Raw genomic sequence first — 18,037 nt, 5'->3', positions numbered from 1 at the left:
ATGGAATAGGGTGGTATATATAATGGAATAGGGTGATATATATAATTGAATAGGGTGATATATATAATGGAATAGGGTGATATATATAATGGCACAGGGTGATATATATAATTGAATAGGGTGATATATATAATGGCCACAGGGTGATATATATAATGGAATAGGGTGGTATATATAATGGAATAGGGTGATATATATAATGGAATAGGGTGGTATATATAATGGCCACAGGGTGATATATATAATTGAATAGGGTGATATATATAATGGAATAGGGTGATATATATAATGGCCACAGGGTGACGGAAAGTGAAAGTGAAAAAACAAGGGGAGGAACAACGGATGAGAGAGAGAGAGAGAGGGAGAGAGAGAGAGAGAGAGAGAGAGAGAGAGAGAGAGAGAAAATAAGGTCAGCCTACCTGTTCTAATAAATGTCAGAGGAGAAGACAGGTGAGCCGTACCTTGACGTCTGAGAAGAACGTCTTGAGCATGTTGGATGAAGGGTATCTGCTGTAGAAGAACATGAGCTTGGCTTTCTTCAGATGGTTGGGAGACAAGCCCTCCTGGATCTGACATGGCCTCAGTCAAGGAACGTATCACAACTATCTGTTTATTTACAGGAACTTAGTATATCACAGCTATCTGTTTATCCACAGGAACTTAGTATATCGCAGCTATCTGTTTATCTACAGGAACTTAGTATATCACAGCTATCTGTTTATCTACAGGAACTTAGTATATCACAGCTATCTGTTTATCTACAGGAACTTAGTATATCACAGCTATCTGTTTATCTACAGGAACTTAGTATATCACGGCTATCTGTTTATCTACAGGAATTTAGTATATCACAGCTATCTGTTTATCTACAGGAACTTAGTATATCACAGCTATCTGTTTATCTACAGGAACTTAGTATATCACAGCTATCTACAGGAACTTAGTATATCACAGCTATCTACAGGAACTTAGTATATCACAGCTATCTACAGGAACTTAGTATATCACAGCTATCTACAGGAACTTAGTATATCACAGCTATCTACAGGAACTTAGTATATCACAGCTATCTACAGGAACTTAGTATATCACAGCTATCTGTTTATCTACAGGAACTTAGTATATCACAGCTATCTACAGGAACTTAGTATATCACAGCTATCTGTTTATCTACAGGAACTTAGTATATCACAGCTATCTACAGGAACTTAGTATATCACAGCTATCTACAGGAACTTAGTATATCACGGCTATCTACAGGAACTTAGTATATCACAGCTATCTACAGGAACTTAGTATATCACAGCTATCTGTTTATCTACAGGAACTTAGTATATCACAGCTATCTACAGGAACTTAGTATATCACAGCTATCTACAGGAACTTAGTATATCACGGCTATCTACAGGAACTTAGTATATCACAGCTATCTACAGGAACTTAGTATATCACAGCTATCTACAGGAACTTAGTATATCACAGCTATCTACAGGAACTTAGTATATCACAGCTATCTACAGGAACTTAGTATATCACAGCTATCTACAGGAACTTAGTATATCACAGCTATCTACAGGAACTTAGTATATCACAGCTATCTACAGGAACTTAGTATATCACAGCTATCTACAGGAACTTAGTATATCACAGCTATCTACAGGAACTTAGTATATCACAGCTATCTACAGGAACTTAGTATATCACAGCTATCTACAGGAACTTAGTATATCACAGCTATCTACAGGAACTTAGTATATCACAGCTATCTACAGGAACTTAGTATATCACAGCTATCTACAGGAACTTAGTATATCACAGCTATCTACAGGAACTTAGTATATCACAGCTATCTGTTTATCTACAGGAACTTAGTATATCACAGCTATCTACAGGAACTTAGTATATCACAGCTATCTACAGGAACTTAGTATATCACAGCTATCTACAGGAACTTAGTATATCACAGCTATCTACAGGAACTTAGTATATCACAGCTATGTACAGGAACTTAGTATATCACAGCTATCTACAGGAACTTAGTATATCACAGCTATCTACAGGAACTTAGTATATCACAGCTATCTACAGGAACTTAGTATATCACAGCTATCTACAGGAACTTAGTATATCACAGCTATCTACAGGAACTTAGTATATCACAGCTATCTACAGGAACTTAGTATATCACAGCTATCTACAGGAACTTAGTATATCACAGCTATCTACAGGAACTTAGTATATCACAGCTATCTACAGGAACTTAGTATATCACAGCTATCTACAGGAACTTAGTATATCACAGCTATCTACAGGAACTTAGTATATCACAGCTATCTACAGGAACTTAGTATATCACAGCTATCTACAGGAACTTAGTATATCACAGCTATCTACAGGAACTTAGTATATCACAGCTATCTGTTTATCCACAGGAACTTAGTATATCGCAGCTATCTGTTTATCTACAGGAACTTAGTATATCACAGCTATCTGTTTATCTACAGGAACTTAGTATATCACAGCTATCTGTTTATCTACAGGAACTTAGTATATCACAGCTATCTGTTTATCTACAGGAACTTAGTATATCACGGCTATCTGTTTATCTACAGGAATTTAGTATATCACAGCTATCTGTTTATCTACAGGAACTTAGTATATCACAGCTATCTGTTTATCTACAGGAACTTAGTATATCACAGCTATCTACAGGAACTTAGTATATCACAGCTATCTACAGGAACTTAGTATATCACAGCTATCTACAGGAACTTAGTATATCACAGCTATCTACAGGAACTTAGTATATCACAGCTATCTACAGGAACTTAGTATATCACAGCTATCTGTTTATCTACAGGAACTTAGTATATCACAGCTATCTACAGGAACTTAGTATATCACAGCTATCTGTTTATCTACAGGAACTTAGTATATCACAGCTATCTACAGGAACTTAGTATATCACAGCTATCTACAGGAACTTAGTATATCACGGCTATCTACAGGAACTTAGTATATCACAGCTATCTACAGGAACTTAGTATATCACAGCTATCTACAGGAACTTAGTATATCACAGCTATCTACAGGAACTTAGTATATCACAGCTATCTACAGGAACTTAGTATATCACAGCTATCTGTTTATCTACAGGAACTTAGTATATCACAGCTATCTACAGGAACTTAGTATATCACAGCTATCTGTTTATCTACAGGAACTTAGTATATCACAGCTATCTACAGGAACTTAGTATATCACAGCTATCTACAGGAACTTAGTATATCACGGCTATCTACAGGAACTTAGTATATCACAGCTATCTACAGGAACTTAGTATATCACAGCTATCTGTTTATCTACAGGAACTTAGTATATCACAGCTATCTACAGGAACTTAGTATATCACATCTATCTACAGGAACTTAGTATATCACGGCTATCTACAGGAACTTAGTATATCACAGCTATCTACAGGAACTTAGTATATCACAGCTATCTACAGGAACTTAGTATATCACAGCTATCTACAGGAACTTAGTATATCACAGCTATCTACAGGAACTTAGTATATCACAGCTATCTACAGGAACTTAGTATATCACAGCTATCTACAGGAACTTAGTATATCACAGCTATCTACAGGAACTTAGTATATCACAGCTATCTACAGGAACTTAGTATATCACAGCTATCTACAGGAACTTAGTATATCACAGCTATCTACAGGAACTTAGTATATCACAGCTATCTACAGGAACTTAGTATATCACAGCTATCTACAGGAACTTAGTATATCACAGCTATCTACAGGAACTTAGTATATCACAGCTATCTGTTTATCTACAGGAACTTAGTATATCACAGCTATCTACAGGAACTTAGTATATCACAGCTATCTACAGGAACTTAGTATATCACAGCTATCTACAGGAACTTAGTATATCACAGCTATCTACAGGAACTTAGTATATCACAGCTATCTACAGGAACTTAGTATATCACAGCTATCTACAGGAACTTAGTATATCACAGCTATCTACAGGAACTTAGTATATCACAGCTATCTACAGGAACTTAGTATATCACAGCTATCTACAGGAACTTAGTATATCACAGCTATCTACAGGAACTTAGTATATCACAGCTATCTACAGGAACTTAGTATATCACAGCTATCTACAGGAACTTAGTATATCACAGCTATCTACAGGAACTTAGTATATCACAGCTATCTACAGGAACTTAGTATATCACAGCTATCTACAGGAACTTAGTATATCACAGCTATCTACAGGAACTTAGTATATCACAGCTATCTACAGGAACTTAGTATATCACAGCTATCTACAGGAACTTAGTATATCACAGCTATCTACAGGAACTTAGTATATCACAGCTATCTACAGGAACTTAGTATATCACGGCTATCTACAGGAACTTAGTATATCACAGCTATCTACAGGAACTTAGTATATCACAGCTATCTGTTTATCTACAGGAACTTAGTATATCACAGCTATCTACAGGAACTTAGTATATCACAGCTATCTACAGGAACTTAGTATATCACAGCTATCTACAGGAACTTAGTATATCACAGCTATCTACAGGAACTTAGTATATCACAGCTATCTACAGGAACTTAGTATATCACAGCTATCTGTTTATCTACAGGAACTTAGTATATCACAGCTATCTACAGGAACTTAGTATATCACAGCTATCTACAGGAACTTAGTATATCACAGCTATCTACAGGAACTTAGTATATCACAGCTATCTACAGGAACTTAGTATATCACAGCTATCTACAGGAACTTAGTATATCACGGCTATCTACAGGAACTTAGTATATCACAGCTATCTACAGGAACTTAGTATATCACAGCTATCTACAGGAACTTAGTATATCACAGCTATCTACAGGAACTTAGTATATCACAGCTATCTACAGGAACTTAGTATATCACAGCTATCTACAGGAACTTAGTATATCACAGCTATCTACAGGAACTTAGTATATCACAGCTATCTACAGGAACTTAGTATATCACAGCTATCTACAGGAACTTAGTATATCACAGCTATCTACAGGAACTTAGTATATCACAGCTATCTACAGGAACTTAGTATATCACAGCTATCTACAGGAACTTAGTATATCACAGCTATCTACAGGAACTTAGTATATCACAGCTATCTACAGGAACTTAGTATATCACAGCTATCTACAGGAACTTAGTATATCACAGCTATCTACAGGAACTTAGTATATCACAGCTATCTACAGGAACTTAGTATATCACAGCTATCTACAGGAACTTAGTATATCACAGCTATCTACAGGAACTTAGTATATCACAGCTATCTACAGGAACTTAGTATATCACAGCTATCTACAGGAACTTAGTATATCACAGCTATCTACAGGAACTTAGTATATCACAGCTATCTACAGGAACTTAGTATATCACAGCTATCTACAGGAACTTAGTATATCACAGCTATCTGTTTATCTACAGGAACTTAGTATATCACAGCTATCTACAGGAACTTAGTATATCACAGCTATCTGTTTATCTACAGGAACTTAGTATATCACAGCTATCTACAGGAACTTAGTATATCACAGCTATCTACAGGAACTTAGTATATCACGGCTATCTACAGGAACTTAGTATATCACAGCTATCTACAGGAACTTAGTATATCACAGCTATCTGTTTATCTACAGGAACTTAGTATATCACAGCTATCTACAGGAACTTAGTATATCACAGCTATCTACAGGAACTTAGTATATCACGGCTATCTACAGGAACTTAGTATATCACAGCTATCTACAGGAACTTAGTATATCACAGCTATCTACAGGAACTTAGTATATCACAGCTATCTACAGGAACTTAGTATATCACAGCTATCTACAGGAACTTAGTATATCACAGCTATCTACAGGAACTTAGTATATCACAGCTATCTACAGGAACTTAGTATATCACAGCTATCTACAGGAACTTAGTATATCACAGCTATCTACAGGAACTTAGTATATCACAGCTATCTACAGGAACTTAGTATATCACAGCTATCTACAGGAACTTAGTATATCACAGCTATCTACAGGAACTTAGTATATCACAGCTATCTACAGGAACTTAGTATATCACAGCTATCTACAGGAACTTAGTATATCACAGCTATCTACAGGAACTTAGTATATCACAGCTATCTACAGGAACTTAGTATATCACAGCTATCTGTTTATCTACAGGAACTTAGTATATCACAGCTATCTACAGGAACTTAGTATATCACAGCTATCTACAGGAACTTAGTATATCACAGCTATCTACAGGAACTTAGTATATCACAGCTATCTACAGGAACTTAGTATATCACAGCTATCTACAGGAACTTAGTATATCACAGCTATCTACAGGAACTTAGTATATCACAGCTATCTACAGGAACTTAGTATATCACAGCTATCTACAGGAACTTAGTATATCACAGCTATCTACAGGAACTTAGTATATCACAGCTATCTACAGGAACTTAGTATATCACAGCTATCTACAGGAACTTAGTATATCACAGCTATCTACAGGAACTTAGTATATCACAGCTATCTACAGGAACTTAGTATATCACAGCTATCTACAGGAACTTAGTATATCACAGCTATCTACAGGAACTTAGTATATCACAGCTATCTACAGGAACTTAGTATATCACAGCTATCTACAGGAACTTAGTATATCACAGCTATCTACAGGAACTTAGTATATCACAGCTATCTACAGGAACTTAGTATATCACAGCTATCTGTTTATCCACAGGAACTTAGTATATCGCAGCTATCTGTTTATCTACAGGAACTTAGTATATCACAGCTATCTGTTTATCTACAGGAACTTAGTATATCACAGCTATCTGTTTATCTACAGGAACTTAGTATATCACAGCTATCTGTTTATCTACAGGAACTTAGTATATCACGGCTATCTGTTTATCTACAGGAATTTAGTATATCACAGCTATCTGTTTATCTACAGGAACTTAGTATATCACAGCTATCTGTTTATCTACAGGAACTTAGTATATCACAGCTATCTACAGGAACTTAGTATATCACAGCTATCTACAGGAACTTAGTATATCACAGCTATCTACAGGAACTTAGTATATCACAGCTATCTACAGGAACTTAGTATATCACAGCTATCTACAGGAACTTAGTATATCACAGCTATCTGTTTATCTACAGGAACTTAGTATATCACAGCTATCTACAGGAACTTAGTATATCACAGCTATCTGTTTATCTACAGGAACTTAGTATATCACAGCTATCTACAGGAACTTAGTATATCACAGCTATCTACAGGAACTTAGTATATCACGGCTATCTACAGGAACTTAGTATATCACAGCTATCTACAGGAACTTAGTATATCACAGCTATCTACAGGAACTTAGTATATCACAGCTATCTACAGGAACTTAGTATATCACAGCTATCTACAGGAACTTAGTATATCACAGCTATCTGTTTATCTACAGGAACTTAGTATATCACAGCTATCTACAGGAACTTAGTATATCACAGCTATCTGTTTATCTACAGGAACTTAGTATATCACAGCTATCTACAGGAACTTAGTATATCACAGCTATCTACAGGAACTTAGTATATCACGGCTATCTACAGGAACTTAGTATATCACAGCTATCTACAGGAACTTAGTATATCACAGCTATCTGTTTATCTACAGGAACTTAGTATATCACAGCTATCTACAGGAACTTAGTATATCACATCTATCTACAGGAACTTAGTATATCACGGCTATCTACAGGAACTTAGTATATCACAGCTATCTACAGGAACTTAGTATATCACAGCTATCTACAGGAACTTAGTATATCACAGCTATCTACAGGAACTTAGTATATCACAGCTATCTACAGGAACTTAGTATATCACAGCTATCTACAGGAACTTAGTATATCACAGCTATCTACAGGAACTTAGTATATCACAGCTATCTACAGGAACTTAGTATATCACAGCTATCTACAGGAACTTAGTATATCACAGCTATCTACAGGAACTTAGTATATCACAGCTATCTACAGGAACTTAGTATATCACAGCTATCTACAGGAACTTAGTATATCACAGCTATCTACAGGAACTTAGTATATCACAGCTATCTACAGGAACTTAGTATATCACAGCTATCTGTTTATCTACAGGAACTTAGTATATCACAGCTATCTACAGGAACTTAGTATATCACAGCTATCTGTTTATCTACAGGAACTTAGTATATCACAGCTATCTACAGGAACTTAGTATATCACAGCTATCTACAGGAACTTAGTATATCACGGCTATCTACAGGAACTTAGTATATCACAGCTATCTACAGGAACTTAGTATATCACAGCTATCTGTTTATCTACAGGAACTTAGTATATCACAGCTATCTACAGGAACTTAGTATATCACAGCTATCTACAGGAACTTAGTATATCACGGCTATCTACAGGAACTTAGTATATCACAGCTATCTACAGGAACTTAGTATATCACAGCTATCTACAGGAACTTAGTATATCACAGCTATCTACAGGAACTTAGTATATCACAGCTATCTACAGGAACTTAGTATATCACAGCTATCTACAGGAACTTAGTATATCACAGCTATCTACAGGAACTTAGTATATCACAGCTATCTACAGGAACTTAGTATATCACAGCTATCTACAGGAACTTAGTATATCACAGCTATCTACAGGAACTTAGTATATCACAGCTATCTACAGGAACTTAGTATATCACAGCTATCTACAGGAACTTAGTATATCACAGCTATCTACAGGAACTTAGTATATCACAGCTATCTACAGGAACTTAGTATATCACAGCTATCTACAGGAACTTAGTATATCACAGCTATCTACAGGAACTTAGTATATCACAGCTATCTGTTTATCTACAGGAACTTAGTATATCACAGCTATCTACAGGAACTTAGTATATCACAGCTATCTACAGGAACTTAGTATATCACAGCTATCTACAGGAACTTAGTATATCACAGCTATCTACAGGAACTTAGTATATCACAGCTATCTACAGGAACTTAGTATATCACAGCTATCTACAGGAACTTAGTATATCACAGCTATCTACAGGAACTTAGTATATCACAGCTATCTACAGGAACTTAGTATATCACAGCTATCTACAGGAACTTAGTATATCACAGCTATCTACAGGAACTTAGTATATCACAGCTATCTACAGGAACTTAGTATATCACAGCTATCTACAGGAACTTAGTATATCACAGCTATCTACAGGAACTTAGTATATCACAGCTATCTACAGGAACTTAGTATATCACAGCTATCTACAGGAACTTAGTATATCACAGCTATCTACAGGAACTTAGTATATCACAGCTATCTACAGGAACTTAGTATATCACAGCTATCTACAGGAACTTAGTATATCACAGCTATCTACAGGAACTTAGTATATCACAGCTATCTGTTTATCCACAGGAACTTAGTATATCGCAGCTATCTGTTTATCTACAGGAACTTAGTATATCACAGCTATCTGTTTATCTACAGGAACTTAGTATATCACAGCTATCTGTTTATCTACAGGAACTTAGTATATCACAGCTATCTGTTTATCTACAGGAACTTAGTATATCACGGCTATCTGTTTATCTACAGGAATTTAGTATATCACAGCTATCTGTTTATCTACAGGAACTTAGTATATCACAGCTATCTGTTTATCTACAGGAACTTAGTATATCACAGCTATCTACAGGAACTTAGTATATCACAGCTATCTACAGGAACTTAGTATATCACAGCTATCTACAGGAACTTAGTATATCACAGCTATCTACAGGAACTTAGTATATCACAGCTATCTACAGGAACTTAGTATATCACAGCTATCTGTTTATCTACAGGAACTTAGTATATCACAGCTATCTACAGGAACTTAGTATATCACAGCTATCTGTTTATCTACAGGAACTTAGTATATCACAGCTATCTACAGGAACTTAGTATATCACAGCTATCTACAGGAACTTAGTATATCACGGCTATCTACAGGAACTTAGTATATCACAGCTATCTACAGGAACTTAGTATATCACAGCTATCTACAGGAACTTAGTATATCACAGCTATCTACAGGAACTTAGTATATCACAGCTATCTACAGGAACTTAGTATATCACAGCTATCTGTTTATCTACAGGAACTTAGTATATCACAGCTATCTACAGGAACTTAGTATATCACAGCTATCTGTTTATCTACAGGAACTTAGTATATCACAGCTATCTACAGGAACTTAGTATATCACAGCTATCTACAGGAACTTAGTATATCACGGCTATCTACAGGAACTTAGTATATCACAGCTATCTACAGGAACTTAGTATATCACAGCTATCTGTTTATCTACAGGAACTTAGTATATCACAGCTATCTACAGGAACTTAGTATATCACATCTATCTACAGGAACTTAGTATATCACGGCTATCTACAGGAACTTAGTATATCACAGCTATCTACAGGAACTTAGTATATCACAGCTATCTACAGGAACTTAGTATATCACAGCTATCTACAGGAACTTAGTATATCACAGCTATCTACAGGAACTTAGTATATCACAGCTATCTACAGGAACTTAGTATATCACAGCTATCTACAGGAACTTAGTATTTCACAGCTATCTACAGGAACTTAGTATATCACAGCTATCTACAGGAACTTAGTATATCACAGCTATCTACAGGAACTTAGTATATCACAGCTATCTACAGGAACTTAGTATATCACAGCTATCTACAGGAACTTAGTATATCACAGCTATCTACAGGAACTTAGTATATCACAGCTATCTACAGGAACTTAGTATATCACAGCTATCTGTTTATCTACAGGAACTTAGTATATCACAGCTATCTACAGGAACTTAGTATATCACAGCTATCTACAGGAACTTAGTATATCACAGCTATCTACAGGAACTTAGTATATCACAGCTATCTACAGGAACTTAGTATATCACAGCTATCTACAGGAACTTAGTATATCACAGCTATCTACAGGAACTTAGTATATCACAGCTATCTACAGGAACTTAGTATATCACAGCTATCTACAGGAACTTAGTATATCACAGCTATCTACAGGAACTTAGTATATCACAGCTATCTACAGGAACTTAGTATATCACAGCTATCTACAGGAACTTAGTATATCACAGCTATCTACAGGAACTTAGTATATCACAGCTATCTACAGGAACTTAGTATATCACAGCTATCTACAGGAACTTAGTATATCACAGCTATCTACAGGAACTTAGTATATCACAGCTATCTACAGGAACTTAGTATATCACAGCTATCTACAGGAACTTAGTATATCACAGCTATCTACAGGAACTTAGTATATCACAGCTATCTACAGGAACTTAGTATATCACAGCTATCTACAGGAACTTAGTATATCACGGCTATCTACAGGAACTTAGTATATCACAGCTATCTACAGGAACTTAGTATATCACAGCTATCTGTTTATCTACAGGAACTTAGTATATCACAGCTATCTACAGGAACTTAGTATATCACAGCTATCTACAGGAACTTAGTATATCACAGCTATCTACAGGAACTTAGTATATCACAGCTATCTACAGGAACTTAGTATATCACAGCTATCTACAGGAACTTAGTATATCACAGCTATCTGTTTATCTACAGGAACTTAGTATATCACAGCTATCTACAGGAACTTAGTATATCACAGCTATCTACAGGAACTTAGTATATCACAGCTATCTACAGGAACTTAGTATATCACAGCTATCTACAGGAACTTAGTATATCACAGCTATCTACAGGAACTTAGTATATCACGGCTATCTACAGGAACTTAGTATATCACAGCTATCTACAGGAACTTAGTATATCACAGCTATCTACAGGAACTTAGTATATCACAGCTATCTACAGGAACTTAGTATATCACAGCTATCTACAGGAACTTAGTATATCACAGCTATCTACAGGAACTTAGTATATCACAGCTATCTACAGGAACTTAGTATATCACAGCTATCTACAGGAACTTAGTATATCACAGCTATCTACAGGAACTTAGTATATCACAGCTATCTACAGGAACTTAGTATATCACAGCTATCTACAGGAACTTAGTATATCACAGCTATCTACAGGAACTTAGTATATCACAGCTATCTACAGGAACTTAGTATATCACAGCTATCTACAGGAACTTAGTATATCACAGCTATCTACAGGAACTTAGTATATCACAGCTATCTACAGGAACTTAGTATATCACAGCTATCTACAGGAACTTAGTATATCACAGCTATCTGTTTATCTACAGGAACTTAGTATATCACAGCTATCTACAGGAACTTAGTATATCACAGCTATCTACAGGAACTTAGTATATCACAGCTATCTACAGGAACTTAGTATATCACAGCTATCTACAGGAACTTAGTATATCACAGCTATCTGTTTATCTACAGGAACTTAGTATATCACAGCTATCTACAGGAACTTAGTATATCACAGCTATCTGTTTATCTACAGGAACTTAGTATATCACAGCTATCTACAGGAACTTAGTATATCACAGCTATCTGTTTATCTACAGGAACTTAGTATATCACAGCTATCTACAGGAACTTAGTATATCACAGCTATCTACAGGAACTTAGTATATCACAGCTATCTACAGGAACTTAGTATATCACAGCTATCTACAGGAACTTAGTATATCACAGCTATCTGTTTATTGAACCTGATGCGTTAACAATTCATAGGTTGTTGTTTCATTGTTTTTAATGGAAACCTGGGCTCAAATTAAATATCATTACATACAAACACTTACACACAGACACACACACACACCCACACACGTAATTTGTGCCTGCGTGTGTGTATGTTCCGCAGCACAGATGTGCCCTCTTCTCTCTCAGCGAGCGGCGTGATGCCATTAACAGTTCTATAATCTATCAGACATGAGGAGCCATGGGAGACCAATCAATAGAGGCCCGCAAGGTCAATTAACACCCCCCCCCCCCCCCATGCCACCCCCTACAGAGGGCCTACCCCCCCCCCCCCCCCCCCCCCCCCCCGGAGGAATAGCAACAGAAACAGGAAGCGGGAGGACAGACAGTCAGCTCCGGGGGACATTTGAAGAACCCCACTCACAACACTCTCTCATCCCGAGAGAGAGGCTTGGTGCTGGAGACTAAACGAACCCCCTCCCTCCCCCTCTCTCCCTTCCCCCTCCTCTCCCTGCATCTCTAACCTCAGCTGAAAACGCTGACTAGGTATGATAGGGGGAAGGGAGAGAGGGGGCCAGCTAGAGAGAGAGAGGGAGGGAGGGAGGGAGGGAGGGAGGGAGGGAGAGAGAGAGACAGAGAGAGAGAGAGAAAGAGAGGAGGACAGCTAGAGAGAGGAGAGGGGGGCCAGTTGGAGAGAGAGACTGAACCAAATCATGAGAAAACAGAAAGATAATTACTTGACATATTGGAAAGAATTAACAAAAAAAGGGAGTAAACTAGAATGCTATTTGGCCCTAAACGGAGAGTACACAGTGGCAGAAAACCTGACCACTGTGACTGACCCTAAACAGAGAGTACACAGTGGCAGAATACCTGACCACTGTGACTGACCCTAAACAGAGAGTACACAGTGGCAGAATACCTGACCACTGTGACTGACCCTAAACAGAGAGTACACAGTGGCAGAATACCTGTCCACTCTGACTGACCCAAACTTAAGGAAAACTTTGACTATGTACAGACTCAGTGAGCATAGCCTTGCTATTGAGAAAGGCCGTCGTAGGCAGACATGGCTCTCAAGAGAAGACAGGCAATTTGCACACTGCCCACAAAATGAGGTGGAAACTGAGCTGCACTTCCTTAACCTCCTGCCCAATGTATGACCATATTAGAGAGACATATTTCCCTCAGATTACACAGACCCATAAAGAATTTGAAAACAAACCCAATTTTGATTGACTACCATATCTACTGGGTGAAATACCACAGTGTGACATCACAGCAGCAAGATGTGGGACCTGTTGCCACAAGAAAAGGGCAACCAGTGAAGAACACACACCATTGTAAATACAACCCATATTTATGTTTATTTATTTTCCCTTTTGTACTTTAACTATTTGCACATCATTAAAACACTGTATATAGACATATAATATGACATTTGAAATGTCTTTATTCATTTGGAACTTTTGTGAGTGTAATGTTTACTGTTCATTTGTTATTGTTTATTTCACTTTTGTTTATTATCTATTTCACTTGCTTTGGCAATGTTAACATATGTTTCCCAGCTAGAGAGAGAGGAGAGGGGACCAGCTAGAGAGAGAGGAGGAGAAGGGGCCAGCTAGAGAGAGAGGAGGAGAGGGACCAGCTAGAGAGAGAGGAGGAGAGGGGGCCAGTTAGAGAGAGAGAGGAGGAGAGGGGGCCAGCCAGAGAGAGAAGAGGAGAGGGACCAGCTAGAGAGAGAGGAGGAGAGGGACCAGCTAGAGAGAGAGGAGGAGAGGGGGCCAGCTAGAGAGAGAGGAGGAGAGGGGGCATAATAGAGAGAGAGGAGGAGAGGGGCCAGCTAGAGAGGAGGAGTGGGGGCCAGTTAGAGAGGAGGATGAGTGGGGGCCAGCTAGAGAGGAGGAGTGGGGGCCAGTTAGAGAGGAGGATGAGTGGGGGCCAGCTAGAGAGGAGTAGTGGGGGCCAGTTAGAGAGGAGGAGTGGGGGCCAGTTAGAGAGGAGGAGTGGGGGCCAGCTAGAGAGGAGGATGAGTGGGGGCCAGCTAGAGAGGAGGATGAGTGGGGCCAGCTAGAGAGGAGGATGAGTGGGGGCCAGCTAGAGAGGAGGATGGGGCCAGCTAGAAAGGAGGATGAGTGGGGGCCAACTAGAGAGGAGGATGAGTGGGGGCCAGCTAGAGAGGAGGATGAGTGGGGGCCAGCTAGAGAGAGAGGAGGAGTGGGGGCCAACTAGAGAGGAGGAGGAGTGGGGGCCAGCTAGAGAGGAGGATGAGTGGGGGCCAGCTAGAGAGGAGGATGAGTGGGGGCCAGCTGGAGAGAGGAGGAGTGGGGGCCAACTAGAGAGGAGGAGGAGTGGGGGCCAGCTAGAGAGGAGGATGAGTGGGGGCCAGCTAGAGAGGAGGATGAGTGGGGGGCCAGCTAGAGAGGAGGAGTGGGGACCAGTTAGAGAGGAGGATGAGTGGGGGCCAGCTAGAGAGGAGTAGTGGGGGCCAGTTAGAGAGGAGGAGTGGGGGCCAGTTAGAGAGGAGGAGTGGGGGCCAGCTAGAGAGGAGGAGTGGGGGCCAGCTAGAGAGTAGGATGAGTGGGGGCCAGCTAGAGAGGAGGATGAGTGGGGGCCAGCTAGAGAGGAGGATGAGTGGGGGCCAGCTAGAGAGGAGGATGAGTGGGGGCCAGCTAGAGCGGAGGAGTGGTGGCCAACTAGAGAGGAGGAGTGGGGGCCAGCTAGAGAGCAGGATGAGTGGGGGCCAGCTAGAGAGAGAGGAGGAGAGGGGGCCAGCTAGAGAGGAGGATGAGTGGGTGCCAGCTAGAGAGAGAGGAGGAGAGGGAGCCAGCTAGAGAGAGGAGGATGAGTGGGGGCCAGCTAGAGAGAGAGGAGGAGAGGGGGCCAGCTAGAGAGGAGGATGAGTGGGGGCCAGCTAGAGAGGAGGAGGAGTGGGTGCCAGCTAGAGAGGAGGAGTGGGGGCCAGCTAGAGAGGAGGAGGAGTGGGTGCCAGCTAGAGAGGAGGAGTGGGGGCCAGTTAAAGAGGAGGATGAGTGGGGGCCAGCTAGAGAGGAGGATGAGTGGGGGCCAGCTAGAGAGAGGAGGAGTGGGGGCCAGCTAGAGAGAGGATGAGTGGGGGCCAGCTAGAGAGGAGGATGAGTGGGGGCCAGCTAGAGAGGAGGATGAGTGGGGGCCAGCTAGAGAGGAGGAGGAGTGGGGGCCAGCTAGAGAGGAGGATGAGTGGGGGCCAGCTAGAGAGGAGGATGAGTGGGGGCCAGCTAGAGAGGAGGATGAGTGGGGGCCAGCTAGAGAGGAGGAGGAGTGGGGGCCAGCTAGAGAGGAGGAGTGGGGGCCAGCTAGAAAGGAGGGTGAGTGGGGGCCAGCTAGAAAGGAGGATGAGTGGGGGCCAGCTAGAGAGGAGGATGAGTGTATTTAATCTACATGTAACTGTTTTACGTGCTAGTCATTTAACATATGCTCCAGGGAGACTTACAGGAGGTTGAGTGCCTTGGTCAAGGGGCCATCGTCAGATTTTTCACCAAGTCGGGGATTGGAACCGACGACTTTCCAGTTACTAACCCGACACTAAGGCTACCTATCTCTCTGTATTCTGGCCTGTGGAAAACACAGCAGTCATTAGGTCAGGAGTGTGTGTGTGTGTGTGTGTGTGTGTGTGTGTGTGTGTGTGTGTGTGTGTGTGTGTGTGTGTGTGTGTGTGTGTGTGTTCAGGTAAATACCACATTGACCATGGCTGAGTCATATGTTTCCTAATACAGGGACTACTCTTCTGAGAAACCAGAGTGCACACACACACACATGCATGCACACACACACACACACACACGCGCGCGCGCCATCGGCCTGTTGAGAGAGAGGGGTGAGGGTTCTCACAGAGCGATGATGAGAGAGGGTAGTGCGAGGAAGGGGAACATTTCATCCCAGCTGTTTATTCACTAGCTTTCTTTAGCTACCATAACACACACACACACACACATCCTGAAGCCTCATATTTATGTGGGCATTATTTTCCCTGTCGACCTTGAGCCTGGCTGAGGCGCTTGGCTGTGTGTGTGTGTGTGTGTGTGTGTGTGTGTGTGTGTGTGTGTGTGTGTGTGTGTGTGTGTGTGTGTGCAGCAGAAGTGAGACAATAACATCTGAAACCTGAACCGTTTGCCAGGTGTACGGGAAAAGAGAGGAGGAAAGGAGGAGAGAGGACAAGAACAGGGAGAGATGAGAGGATGAGAGGGGAACAGAAACTAGGGGAGGGAGGGAGAGAGGGAAGAGAGCGGGAGGGAGGGAGAGAGAGAGGGAGGAGAGCGGGAGGGAGAGAGAGAGGGAGGAGAGCAGTAGGGAGGGAGGGAGAGAGGGAGGAGAGCGGGAGGGAGAGAGAGAGGGAGGGAGGAGAGAGGGAGGAGAACGGGAGGAGAGAAAGAGGGAGAGGAGAGCGGGAGGGACAGAGAGAGCGAAGAGAGCAGTAGGGAGGGAGGGAGAGAGGGAGGAGAGCGGGAGGGAGGGAGAGAGGGAAGAGAGCAGTAGGGAGAGAGAGAGGGAGGAGAACGGGAGGAGAGAAAGAGGGAGAGGAGAGCGGGAGGGACAGAGAGAGCGAAGAGAGCAGTAGGGAGGGAGGGAGAGAGGGAGGAGAGCGGGAGGGAGGGAGAGAGGGAAGAGAGCAGTAGGGAGGGAGAGAGAGAGGGAAGAGAGAGGGAGGGAGGGACAGAGAGAGAGAAGAGAGCGGTAGGGAGGCAGGGAGAGAGGGAAGAGAGAGGGAGGGAGGGACAGAGAGAGAGAAGAGAGCGGTAGGGAGGGAGAGAGAGAGGGAAGAGAGCGGGAGGGAGGGAGGGAGAGAGGGAAGAGAGCGGTAGGGAGGGAGAGATGGAAGAGAGCGGGAGGGAGGGACAGAGAGAGGGAAGAGAGCAGTAGGGAGGGACAGAGAGAGGGAAGAGAGCGGTAGGGAGGGAGAGAGGGAAGAGAGCGGGAGGGAGGGAGGGAGAGAGGGAGAGAGGGAGGAGAGTGGGGGGGAGGGAGAGAGGGAAGAGAGCGGGGGGAGGGAGAGAGGGAAGAGAGCGGGAGGGAGGGAGAGAGGGAAGAGAGCGGGAGGGCGGGAGAGAGGGAAGAGAGCGGGAGGGAGGGAGAGAGGGAAGAGAGCGGGAGGGAGGGA

General features: G+C 41.3%; 1 protein-coding gene across 2 annotated transcripts in view; it reads right to left on the bottom strand.

The window, feature by feature from the left end:
• Window positions 1-426: 426 nt before the first annotated feature.
• Window positions 427-18,037, bottom strand: part of LOC110504259 (prospero homeobox protein 1-like) — a 53,318-nt gene continuing 35,707 nt past the window's right edge. For both annotated transcript variants that reach the window (XM_036962870.1, XM_036962871.1), the window contains exon 5: window positions 427-569. In XM_036962870.1, the coding sequence (XP_036818765.1) occupies window positions 435-569 (135 nt within the window). In that variant the 3' untranslated portion in view covers window positions 427-434. The remainder of the gene's footprint in view (window positions 570-18,037) is intronic.

This window comes from Oncorhynchus mykiss, chromosome 25 (genome assembly GCF_013265735.2).
Source record: "Oncorhynchus mykiss isolate Arlee chromosome 25, USDA_OmykA_1.1, whole genome shotgun sequence".
Taxonomy (NCBI): domain Eukaryota; kingdom Metazoa; phylum Chordata; class Actinopteri; order Salmoniformes; family Salmonidae; genus Oncorhynchus; species Oncorhynchus mykiss.
This window is presented reverse-complemented; position numbering and strand designations above follow the sequence as displayed.